Raw genomic sequence first — 14032 nt, forward strand, 5'->3', positions numbered from 1 at the left:
GATGATGCGGTCATTATCGCGAGAAACAAAGATGTAGCCGTAAACCTTGCCAACATTGCCTTTCAAAGTCGTAAAACTTTTATTTTATTTTCAAAATCTTCTTTCACTCGGAGGCTGCTAAAGAAAAAGAATACACAAACAATTTCATTCAAAAATAGAAATAAAAAATAAGTAAATTATGTCTCGGTCTGGCGAATATAAGTGATGTCTAAGTATCAAAAGAGAACCCCTGAGCGCTTTCAGCCCCCAGTCGATGAACTCCTTGGTACTGATGTTACAGGACTTCATCAGTTCTATCGTCTTCTTAGGGACTGTCCCTCTCGCACAGACCATGAGACCCTTCACTTCTATGTCGTCATAAATCGATTTCACATGGAAAACTTGATAGCTCTCCAATCACTCTAAATCCAGGTACTGCATTTCGTTCCGCTAACAAATCTGAGACCTCTTTTGAGTGCATTTTTCAGACAAGTTGGATTTCGATGAAGAACAAAGCAACGCAAGAAATTGATGAGCATGCTAATTAGCAGCCCTTTATTAAAGGCAGAAAGAAGTTTTCTGTCGCTAATGAATTTATTTTCTCTTCAATAATTAATAAATCATTTTTCACAACCATTAATAAAATTAAAAAGAGCTCAGTCAAGGATATTTTACAGTTGCCGACTGACACCCCAGATGCGATAATTTATTCATCACGAAATTCAGCAATGCAATTCAGTAGATGTCAAATTTTAGAAAATTCTCGGAAATAAGTACTTCACAGCAACCAGAGATGTAGACGCTAATACATTACAAGGTTTGGAAGATCTAGGCATTCGCAACAGAAATTTGATGTTGGCCAAAAGTCAGAAATTAAGACCTGGTGTTAACGGCAAAGGTACTGTTCTTTATGAAGACTGCCCATCGGCAAAACTAAGACATTACAGTACAGTCATTAAATCAGAATATCTTTATGGAGCAGGGACGCTAATTTTGATCAGGAAAGCATACATTGGAAACATTGAGGAAAAGGAACGCAAAATCATAAGAGCAATTTTAGGCCCAAAACTCACCAACGGACAATACCAGCTTAGAGGCAGACAAGAAATCAAACAATACAAAAATATTCACAATGACATTAGGAAAAGCAGGCTAAGATTCTATGGATATAGAATTCATCCAGACAGACTTACCAAACATAAAGTCGAATTCTATGAAAACAGGAGGAAAGCTAAAACAGGAAACAATGAAATGGATTGGCGAAATTAAAACCGATTTGTAACAGGCAGGAATTACACCAGTAGATGTCCAAAACAGGTTAATCTTGAGATCCAAAATTCACAAAGTCAAGTTGATCAAGAGGAAAGACAAAAGGAGAAGAATGGAACAACCTGGTCTGAAGACACAAAGGAAGGCCAATGCACGCCTCTATGTACTTTGCGTAGTCTTAATGGGCTTATTCGCATATAATAATAATTTATACATAATCTTATAAGACTTGAAGTTTAGAAGAAGCCAGGAGAGAGTATAAGAGACTTCCTATAGACTACATCAATCTCTACCAGTCAAGCAACGCTCCATTGTACATAGTTGTACACAGCATCAATTTCCAGTAAAATATTTAGAGGGAAGCAACAGAACCTCTTCTTCTTCTTCCACATTCATGCATGTATACAGACTGTTGGCCAACATCAAATTTCTGTTGCGAATGCCTAGCTCTTCAAAACATTTTCATTTATCTGCGCCTACATTTCTGGTTGAAGTGAAGTACTTATCTCAACATGTAGTCGGTCCTTATTCACCTAGACGTTTACAAACCACAGGGAAATGATACAACCTATCAAGTGTCCTGAGTTCCTCTTCCTGCCACGGTGGACTTTTCATGTAAGTAACTCTAGTGGCTGCATCCAGAACACGCTACCAACACTTCGTACTTTGCAATGTTATTCTGGTATACGGCTCTTGTCTATTATGGTTTAATCTCCACAGTACCTTGTTAGAATTTTATGACCTGTTTTTAATAATTTTCTGTCTTCGGGAGGTTGTGGGTTCAAACCCTACTGTCGGCAGCCCTCAAGATGGTTTTTCTGTGATTTTCCATTTTCACACCAGGCAAATGCTGGGGCTGTACCTTAATTATGGCCACGATCGCTTCCTTCGCACTCCTATCCCATCGTCGCCGTAAGACCTACCTGTGTCAGTGCGACGTAAAACAAACGTTTTGTTTTGAAGGGTGTTTTCAGTATGTTGCCTAAGTAGTGTTTTCCTTACAGGTACAACGCTATTATGCACCCTTTCTCGAGGAGCTGCATAAAGTCCAGCTCGAAGATGATCGTCTCTGGCATTTGGGTGACTGCATTTCTTCTGTCTGCTGTTCAAATGCACGTTGGTAGAGCAGAGCAGTTCAGATATGGTGGCGAGTAAGTATTGAAAAATTAACTAGTTGCTCATCTATATATTATATATATATATATATATATATATATATATATATATATATATATATCCGGTCGATTTCCTTCATTTTTGTTTTAACTGAAAGGTATTCATGCACACATTTGTCATCAGGTACTATAAATCACTTAACTTCCACCTTCCTCAAATTATTAAATTTTTTCAATGTTTTGTATCTTTGAAGCAATCATATCTTTGGTTCTAATTGAGGCACGGAGTTCGTTTTGACCTACGAACACTCAGTGGATAAAGATCTTTCATTTCAGCTCTTAACTATTCAAATTGGTTCATTCTGAGCAAAGTTATGAGTGCACATTAAATTTGACGTCTCATTTCTTCAACATTTTTTCTCATTGAACCAATCATATCTTTCGTTCTAATTGAGGTACGCAGTTTGTTTTGGTCTAAAAACGCTCAGTAGATCAAGCGCTTTCTTTGGAGGTAATAACTACTTACATTGGTAGATTATAAGAATAGTTATGAGTACATTTGTCTCCATGACGAAGATCTTTGAAGGACTTTTTAATAGTTCGGCGCGTAGTGTTGTTCCAAGGAACGTTTAATTCAATTTCTTTGTGTAATGTATTTTCAAGTGTTTTCGTGACACAATTTTACATTCTATTATCGCAGCAGATCATGTGCTTTATTTCATTTAGTCGGAACTTTGCAAATACATCCTTGAGGATAGTAACAACACCATACATTGAACATTGCGGGTGGAGCCAGCGGGAAACTGCTGGTTTCTGATAATTTAGATAGCACATAAGTAAACATGAGTTTGAATTGATTCGAATCCACTCTCACTGTATGTTGTGTATTCAGCCCGAAGGCTGGTTTGATCCTCCACGGCTCCGCCAACAACTGTCATAGATAGTATAGGTGTCACTGAAGAGGCATACAAGGGAAATGAGAAGTGTGGTAGTTTCCCGTTGCTTTTCTGACCAGGCCAGAAGTTGCTATTAGATACCAGTCTGCAAGCCTACTGAAATGCATGCACCAACCGATACGATGAGCGATATTTTTACACTATTCATAGAAAGGCCAGTCTCACTAGTGATAGTTTTCCGTTCATGACGAGCTTTACTCATTCTATTAACTTTAATCGAATGTTGATTATTTCGGCAACTAGTAGCAACCTAGAAGAATCATTACTTAGTTCACAAAGTGTCTTATAAGCAACGTAGTTTACTGCATATTTAAGAAAAGAGCAATATTTTTGCTGAAATTTGCCATAAATAGCAGAAAGAGGGTTTAATTTGCGATTAAAATTCGTATACTGAAAATTATAATGAGAAAGTTGGCATTCTACCGTTATCTATATAACTGTGGCATTCATCATGGACGATGATTGGTTCTTAAAGTCTCCTACAAGGTGGTTATAAAATTTTGGAACATGGAGCTCAGAAAACATCAAGCCTCAGTCCCCAACTACACATGCTTCATCTGCCCGCCACCTTTCTTAACAAACTTTCGGGAAAGATTTACAATGTTCCTTTCAATTGAATTGGTGAGTTCAAAAACCAATCTTCTCCACTGAAGCTAATTCTGCAGGAGAGGCAAGGAAATAAATTTTTCAATACCAATGTGACATATAGGGCATTTCCATCTAAAAAGAGATTAGATTATGTCTGGCTACTAAAGATTCCATCACTGTATGTGACAACAATACTTACTTTGTTATACAAATAAATGAATGGAATTTTGAGATGACTTGTTTTCGTTCAGATTATTAAAATGTACTTCACATTATATTTTAAAACGGTGGAAATATTAATAATCCTTGACTTAGAAATTGATCAGATTACAAAGCAATATTAATAATATTTTACTTATACAGTGACTAACTTCAGAATAAGAATATAATATTTTCTACATCAACACTCAATATACAATCTTAACGTGTTGCTAAAATGTATGGATATTTCGGCCACTCAAATAGTATCACCAGCTAACAAAGTAAAATGAAAAAAACTAAACTAAGTCTACAGGTTGAAAAATCCAGGATCTGTGCTGGGATGCATATACATTTCTTTGCAGAAAGATAGAAAATAATTTGGTATATATTAAAACCTTTTTAATGTCTGCAATTTTCTGTTGGTTTATGGCAATTTTTCGAGAATATGTTTCCTTTACTGATAGTGGAGCCACTTTCATTAAATAAAATGGTGAATCAACCGCCATATGGCGGAATATTTCCCAGTTTAGTTAGGGAACAGGTCCTCTCCAGGATATGGAATGTTATCAGACTAAACAGATAATTCACTGCGCAATAATTCCTCTACAAAGTAGGAGGAGACGACTTGTTTTCAGCCTAAATATTATGTCCACATCAGTAGAACTGGAAAGTGAAAGAATCTAGATTTCGTATTGTCACTATCATGTGCGCTTACTTGGCAGGAAATATAATAGAATCGCTCCGGGACGATGTATTTGACAGCCGTCTGACGATCGGGACAAGTTATTCTGATATGGACGTAGTAGATGTGACCTGTTCCATATTCCAGGGAAATTATGCCAAGAAAAGTAAAATATATCGGTTATCAAGAACTGTAGTCAGGTTGACAGTTTCCGGACTGTCCCTTGTGTCGGGCTCACGAAACAAGTCCCTCATATTAACTCATGAAAAGAAAAATCGTACTTTAAAATGTACCTCTCCCTAGATTTCAAATGAATTGCTGCAATATCGCAGCATACGACCCACAGGGAGGCCATCTGACTAACAGGTCAGCAGATCTAACGCACGTGAGGCCGAAAGTTGCGCCATTTCAGAGTCATTAAAAACCGTAAAATTAGTTAGTGGAACTTTAAGAAATAATGAAAAAACCTACAACCTGTTTTTCAGTCATTGACCGGGTCAGGGTTGTAATGAATGAAACATATATAGGCTGTTATTACAATGGGGTCGCCACTCTGAAGGTGATTTATTAATGAGTGATAAATGCTATGAAATGATAATGGAGAGTGTTGCTGGAATGAAAGATGACAGGGAAAACCGGAGTACCCGGAGAAAAACCTGCCCCGCCTCCGCTTTGTCCAGCACAAATCTCACATGGAGTCAGCGGGATTTGAACCACGGTCTCTAGCGGTGAGAGGCCGACACACTGCCGTCTGAGCCACGGAGTCCTCTCAAGAAATAATATTACGCTATAATTACAATATAGATGAAAAATGAAAAACCTACAACCTGTTTTCCAGTCATTGACCGGGTCAGGGATGGAATGAATGAAGCAGATAAATGCTCTTAGTACGATGGGGTCGCCACTCTCAAAGTGATTTATATTAATGACTGATAGATGCTATGAAATGAGAATGGCGAGTGTTGCTGGAATGAAGGATGACAGGGAAAACCGGAGTACCCGGAGAAAAACCTGTCCCGCCTCCGCATTGTCCAGCACAAATCTCACACGGAGTGACCGGGATTTGATCCACGGTATCCAGCTTCAATATAGATATTACGTCTGAATTATACATATTAATTATTAAGGATTAACACAGCCGCCTCTGTGGTGTAGTAGTTAGTGTGATTAGCTGCCCCCCGTGGAGGCCCGGGTTAGATTCCCGGCTGTGCCACGAAATTTGAAAAAGTGGTACGAGGGCTGGAACGAGGTCCACTCGGCCTCGGGAGGTCAACTGAGTAGAGGTGGGTTCGATTTCCACCTCAGCCATCCTGGAAGTGGTTTTCCGTGGTTTCCCACTTCTCCTCCAGGCAAATTCCAGGATGGTACCTAAATTAAGGCCACGGCCGCTTCCTTCCCTCTTCCTTGTCTATTCCATCCGATCATCCCATCCCCCATCTAGGCCCCTGTTCAGCATAGCAGGTGAGGCCGTCTGAGCGAGGTACTGGTCATCCTCTCCAGTTGTCTGAAGCTCCAGGACCCTGCCCTTGAGGCGGTAGAGGTGAGATCCCTCGCTGAGTCCGAGGGAAAAACCAACCCTGGAGGGTAACCGGATTAAGAAAGAAAGAAAGGCTAACACGAGATTAATATTAAATACATTTTCATAACACATTTCGAATACTGTGTTATTACAATCCTCATTCTAACATCGTTCATCTGGGTGACTACCCGGTTAGCATGCTGGCCCTCCGTTCCAGGATATCCATGTCCGCCTTTGTAGTGTAACGGTTAGCACTATTAGCTGCCGTCCTCGGAGGCCAGTGTTCGATTCCTGTACTGTCAGACATTTAAGAATTGTGATATGTCTTTTAAAACGGTACTTGCCGTTCAACTCCATTGGGGGTGTGCCTGAAAAGAGCTGCATCACCTCGTAATGAGGAGTCGAGTTTACTTACTTTTGGGTTTTCATGTTAGATTTCCGGCTGGGTCGTAAATTCTACCTTTCTAGAGTTAATTCCTCTGGCTCGGGGCTGGGTATTTATGCCGTCATCAACATAATATTTCATTCTAGATAGGGCCGTATCATCACAGACGTGCAGGTCGTCCTTGGGTGTCAACTCGAAAGACCTACACCAGGCCTCTTTGGGGGCAACATGTCATTGAAATTATTAAATCTAGCATCAACCAAAAGAGCTGACTGTAAGTAAGAGTTGTATAACTATCAGCTTGCCATTCAAATATAACGATTTCCAACCTGTTCTTTGGCAGTCCTGGAGATGAATTTACTGTACATAGTTTCCCATTCCATACCAGACGAATAGTGGGTTTATACTTTAATTAAGGCAGACTTCTAATCTTTTATAGTCCGAGCGAGTTACTAAGCAGTGCGGTTTCATTCATAAAAAAGGTGAGCTTTAATCTTACCATCGACAGGCCTGAAGATGGTCTTCCGTGGATTCCAAGTAAATTAATTCAATTAAGCCCTTTCCTACCCCATCGTCGCCGTAAGACCTATCTGTGTCGATCCGAAATGTCTGAGTCGTTACAACGTAAACCAATATCTAGTCAAAACTATTTCCTACCGATACTATTGGCCTCTATTTGGCTGTGCTGCTGCCACGTGAAACAGTAAACAGAAACAAAATAAATAGTAAATATTCTACCATCCACTTTTATTGCAGCTTGATTGTCAACGTGGGTGCACTTTAAATGACTTTGTGTACATGTCTTTCATCCCATAGTGCACAATAATTTCCCAGAGCTATTCAATTTGTACTCTATTAGATGAAAAATTCTGCATTTTTAATATACCACTGAAATTCTTTTATTGTGGTATAAAGCAAAGCATTTTTACGGTATTATTCCAAATGTTTGTTGAAATATGCGTGTGTATGTTTTATAGCTAGAGACCAGAATTCTTGTCTGTGTTAGGTTTGAACGCGAACTTAATCGAGTAACAAATATACTCTTGTCTGCACAATGGTTATGCTGTAAGTTTTGCATAAACATTAGGGGTACGGCCGATCAAAACCCCCAGAATTGACAACCTCCCCCGGAAAAAGGATGTAACCAAAAAATGCTTAAAACGTGAGATTTTTGTGGAAATAGGGTGTATCATCACGCCTCTATGCTGTGGTCTCATCTTATGTCTTACATTTGAACATCACGTTGGTTTACAGTCAGCAGAACTTTGCCCTCCGTGGTGTGAAGAGGCAACACCAGTCAGTGCTTGTGTCGGTTCATCACCAAGTGTAATAGATCATTTTAAAAAGCCATAGACACCTATATTTCCAAATATTGCCTTGACGTTTTTATTGCTATTGTTGTTATTTTTATCATTTCACTAATATTATTTGCTGTCATTTGTGTTGCAAATAGATGTACAGGATTTCTCTTCAGTTATATACAATACAGGAAAGGACCTGTTACTTTACATTGAAAAGGGATTAAATATACCAGTTTTCACGTCTGTAATATGTTAAGTTTTTGAGATATATTGTAGATATGCTCATTTTAAACATTCACCCCCTTTAACACTTCCACTTATGTGGATTTTCAGAAAACAAATTATGCGTGTTCCTTTACTTTTACAGGAGAGTCTAAATAACAGTTTTGACGTCTGTAACATGTTACATTTTTGAGATATATTGCAGATATATTTATTTTAAAAATTCACCCCCTTTGTCTCTCCTGTTTACCCCCACTTAAGTAGATTTTCTCAAAACAAAAAATACGTGTTTCTTTATTTTTAAAGGAGATTCCAAATACCAATTTTAATGACTGTAACATCTTCAGTTTTTGAGATTTAAGTATCCTCGTAAATTTTTTTTCACCTTTGTCACCCCGCTTATGAGGATTTCTCGAAAACAAAAAAATATTAGTTTTCTTATTTTTAAAGGAGATTCTAAATCCCAATTTTTACGTCTTTAAACTGTTAAGGTTTTGAGATATAGATACACCGATTTTAAAAATTCACCCCTATTTTCACCTCCTTAGTGACGGAATATAAAATATATATAAGATATAAGAGCCTCCGTGGCTCAGGCAGCGCGCCGGCCTCTCACCGCTGGGTTCCATAGTTCAAATCCCGGTCACTCCATGTGAGATTTGTGCTGGACAAAGCGGAGGCGGGACAGTTTTTTCTCCGGGTACTCCGGTTTTCCCTGTCATCTTTCATTCCAGCAACACTCTTCAATATCATTTCATTCCATCTGTCAGTCATTAATCACTGCCCCAGAGGAGTGCGACAGGCTTCGGCTGCCGGCACAATTCCTATCCTCGCCGCTAGATGGGGCTTCATTAATTCCATCGCTGACCCGGTCGAATGACTGGAAACAGCCTGTGTATTTTCATTTCAGATAATACATACTTACCGATTGTCTTCCATTATTTCACTTCCAATTTATACATTATTTTCAAAAATTTAGGTTATAAAAGTGATGTATTGTTTTTAATAGGTGAACACATTTGTACACGTACATATGTAATTGGTTCATGTGGTATATACCATGAAATAAACACAAGAAATAATTTTCCCCTCTCCCGAAAAATTACTGATTCGTTGGTTGTACCTTTTTCCGGGGAGGTCTTACATTTGTTACTCTCACTACATTAGGAAGATCGGCAAGACGGCACTTCCTAATGACAAAATTAGTTTGCACTCTAACATATTACTGCCTAATAAATCCAAGCTTTATTCATAGCAGCATGGCAAGTCAATGGTTGTGTTGCTGTGACCGTAAATCCAGCTTATGCGAATCTTCTGTGATGGAACGTGTACATATTCCACCGTAGATATTGAATGTGCTTTTGTCCGGTGAAGAGTACGCTCGCCGTTTGCATTGTGTGCTTAGAGTTAATCTGAATTTGGGAGCAATCTGACTTCTATGAATTTTATTCCTCTAAGACTAGAAGCTCTCACTGACGTACTCATGGCTAATAGAGATGTGGTTCGCTCAAACATAGGTAGGAGGACTTCTAGTGGACCAAGGCATTTCCAACAAATACTGGGACACAACAGTGCGAGTCTAAGCTGGAAAATGTAAAAATAACAAATTAACATAACGACGAAGGGTTGTAACTGGTTGCTGTCACCTTGAAAAGTTATTTGTTCAGAATATAGAAAGAAAGTGAAAAAATAAACAGGATGGTCCGAAATTCCGATCTTGCAGCACCATGTGTACACAGAACAACAATCTACGCGAAATCATTACCGTTACCGCAGCCCGACAATGGAGTCTTCTACCAGTGGACGTCAGAAGCATGTCTAGCAACTCAACTTTTAAACATGCCTGTGTCGAAATACTAGGTAAATATGAATGAGTCGTCTAGTTTTGACCTGTAAACACCTTTTCCTACTTCCTTTTCTTTTCAAGTTAATTATTTTCTTCTTCTTCTTACTATTCGTTCTCTTCCTATCTCAATTGAAGGCGTTATTACTGTATATATATTTTTGAAACTTTTTAAATTAGTATAATTTATGTAGTAAGTATTATCCATATGTTTTAAGTACGTACAATGAGTTTTACGTATATAGACGAGACTATGGACCTTATACATTAGGCCTCTTTAAACAACAAGCATCATCATCATCATCATCATCATCATCATCATCATCATCATCATCATCATCATCATCATCATCATCAGTATCACTAGGTTTGATTATTTTAGCAATAGTATTTCTGTTATCATTGTTAATATGTTTCATCTTACTGTCATCTTTACTTTGCATCAATTAAAAGTAGTGGTAGTTATTATTAAGACTGATCTAGGTTAAGACTGGTTAAGTGTAAGCAAGGGAGTGCATTCCTAACTTCACCAGAATAAAGAAAACACATTATTATTACTTTAAGGACAGAAATACTCTTTGTATAATTCTAAATCGATTTAATCCAGGATACCAGAGAACCAATTTTGTCCGGCTTCTTTGCTTAATGGTCATCGTAGTTGTCTTCGGTTCAGAGGGCTCGGGGATCGATTCCCGGCCGAGCCGAGAAATTTAAACCGTGTCTGCATAATTCCTGTAGCTCGTAGGCTATGTTCTTGTGTTTATCTTCATTTACACGTTAGGGTACAAGGAGAAGGCCACTGCATGACTTACACCGGCACCAATTAGATACACTGTGCTTTCGTCACGACAGTCTCCCTGTAAAACTCCACGTTAAGTGAAAATTGCTGTGAGACTTCTAGAGGGACGTTAAAGGCTTCCCTTAAATCAATAAATTGATCCCCAAGAGTATTTTTTTTTTGCTACCGGTAGTGGTTTTTTTTTGATAGGGGCTTTACGTCGCACCGACACAGATAGGTCTTATGGCGACGATGGGATAGGAAAGGCCTAGGAGTTGGAAGGAAGCGGCCGTGGCCTTAATTAAGGTACAGCCCCAGCATTTGCCTGGTGTGAAAATGGGAAACCACGGAAAACCATCTTCAGGGCTGCCGATAGTGGGATTCGAACCTACTATCTCCCGGATGCAAGCTCACAGCCGCGCGCCTCTACGCGCACGGCCAACTTGCCCGGTGGTAGTGGTTTAAATGCCGTACTAACGCAGGGAAGGTTTTCTGTTACGCAATAATGAAAAAAGGGCTACGTAGTAATGGTGGTGATTATTGTTTTAAGAGGAAGTACAACTAGGCGACAATCCTCTACATAACACTAATCAGAGAGAAAAAATGGAAGGAGTCCGCCACTTCGAAAAATGAAGGTAACGATCAAAGAAGGGCATGAAAATGAAGGACTCCGTAGGCCTCACAACCTAATACCATCGGGGTCGGAAAAGAACAAGAGCTGACTAAGGGAGGTCGGATAAGATAGATGAAAGTGAGGATCCTGGCGCAAGTAAGTGGAAGCAATGCTAGGACTCAACTGAGGGCCCCGTGGTCACCAACCCACGCTCCCAAGTTGAAAGCCTCTGGAGCCCCTTTTAGTCGCCTTTTATGACAGGCAGGGAGATACGGAGGGTGTTATTCCACCACCCCCATCCACAGGGGAACTGGACTTCAAGAGTTAGTTGATGATGATGCTTGTTGTATAAAGAGGTCTAACATCTAGGTCATCGGCTCCAAGCTCTTAGTATGGCTAATATTTCACGCTCATAAAGTGCGTGTTTAGCAGTTTCGTCTGCTTTATGACATCTAGCACAAGAGAGATTCACAGCGATTCCAGTCTTTTACCGAAGTGCCTTTAGTCTGCAATAACCAGTGAATAGATCAGTTGTCAATTTCAGATTTCTTCTTTTCCTACAAAGTAGTATATTTGCCGTACTTTCATTTAGTACTTTTATACAGTATACGATTTGGCATACTTGCATTCTTCAGTCGATATCTAGCACTTTCACTGTCGAACGTCCTATATCTGACCATTTCCTTAACATGTCAATCAATCAATCAATACTGATCTGCATTTAGGGCAGTCGCCCAGGTGGCACATTCCCTATCTGTTGCTTTCCTAGCCTTTTCCTAAATGATTTCAAAGAAATTGGAAATTTATTGAACATCTCCCTTGGTAAGTTATTCCAATCCCTAACTCCCCTTCCTATAAATGAATATTTGCCCCAGTTTGTCCTCTTGAATTCCAACTTTATCTTCATATTGTGATCTTTCCTACTTTTATAAACGCCACTCAAACTTATTCGTCTACTAATGTCATTCCACGACATCTCTCCGCCGACAGCTCGGAACATACCACTTAGTCGAGCAGCTCTTCTTCTTTCTCTCAATTCTTCCCAACCCAAACATTGCAACATTTTTGTAACGCTACTCTTTTGTCGGAAATCACCCAGAACAAATCGAGCTGCTTTTCTTTGGATTTTTTCCAGTTCTTGAATCAGGTAATCCTGGTGAGGGTCCCATACACTGGAACCATACTCTAGTTGGGGTCTTACCAGAGACTTATATGCACTCTCCTTTACATCCTTACTACAACCCCTAAACACCCTCATAACCATGTGCAGAGATCTGTATTCTTTATTTACAATCCCATTTATGTGATTACCCCAATGAAGATCTTTCCTTATATTAACACCTAGATACTTACAATGATCCCCAAAAGGAACTTTCACCCCATCAACGCAGTAATTAAAACTGAGAGGACTTTTCTTATTCGTGAAACTCACAACCTGACTTTTAACCCCGTTTATCAACATACCATTGCCTGCTGTCCTTCTCACAACATTTTCGAGGTCACGTTACAGTTGCTCACAATCTTGTAACTTATTTATCACTCTATAGAGAATAACATCATCCGCAAAAAGCCTTACCTCCGATTCCACTCCTTTACTCATATCATTTATATATATAAGAAAACATAAAGGTTCCCTCTTAATTATTACAGGGTCAGATAAAGCTTCACCTACTCTAATTCTCTGAGATCTATTTTCTAGAAATATAGCAACCCATTCAGTCACTCTTTTGTCTAGTCCAATTGCACTCATTTTTGCCAGTAGTCTCTCATGATCCACCCTATCAAATGCTTTAGACAGGTCAATCGCGATACAGTCCATTTGACCTCCAGAATCCAAGATATCTGCTATATATTGCTGGAATCCTACAAGTTGAGCTTCAGTGGAATAACCTTTCCTAAAACCGAATTGCCTTCTATCGAACCAGTTATTGATTTCACAAACATGTCTAATATAATCAGAAAGAATGCCTTCCCAAAGCTTACATACAATGCATGTCAAACTTACTGGCCTGTAATTTTCAGCTTTATGTCTATCACCCTTTCCTTTATACACAGGAAAGTTCAAATACTGATTCATGTCCTGAGAATCAACTCTGATAATCCATTTTGGTCAACACTTGAAGGACTGGTCTGCCGCAGAAGTGAGTGAATTTCACAGTTATGACAAAAATTACACCCTCCACACACACCGGACGGATGTGGAAATAACAACAGAAAAGGAAGGAACATGAGTGAATGAATTCCGAGAGAAAGTGCACGCCTGAACTTTCCGATGAGGAATCAACTGTTCACTCTTCCAGGTTAGCCGTACTATTCTGATTTAATTAGTTTGGCCATGTCAATGCAGTGACGCTTCGATCCAATATGAATGGTCTTTTTATACAGTTTTATCATCCTAGCGTACTGAAGACTAACGGGCGACTACCTCATCAATCTTGCACTCGAGAAGGAAAGATCGTAGATGGAGTAATTTTCGATTATAAATGGGACGAGGTCAGCTATAAATCCCTCTTCTGACCAACGTTCCATAGGAGAACTAAGTGATATCTACTGACGGCTAGGAGGTGGAAATAAATGGGAT

The 14032-nt window shown here is 39.2% G+C and overlaps 1 protein-coding gene across 1 annotated transcript in view; it reads left to right on the top strand.

Annotated features, from left to right (window-relative positions):
• LOC136879165 (RYamide receptor) overlaps positions 1 to 14032 on the top strand; it is a 258716-nt gene that overhangs the window by 113419 nt on the left and 131265 nt on the right. Inside the window, exon 4 of the mRNA XM_067152925.2 lies at positions 2253 to 2399. Within this exon, the coding sequence (XP_067009026.2) occupies positions 2253 to 2399 (147 nt within the window). The remainder of the gene's footprint in view (positions 1 to 2252; positions 2400 to 14032) is intronic.

This window comes from Anabrus simplex, chromosome 8 (assembly GCF_040414725.1).
Source record: "Anabrus simplex isolate iqAnaSimp1 chromosome 8, ASM4041472v1, whole genome shotgun sequence".
Taxonomy (NCBI): domain Eukaryota; kingdom Metazoa; phylum Arthropoda; class Insecta; order Orthoptera; family Tettigoniidae; genus Anabrus; species Anabrus simplex.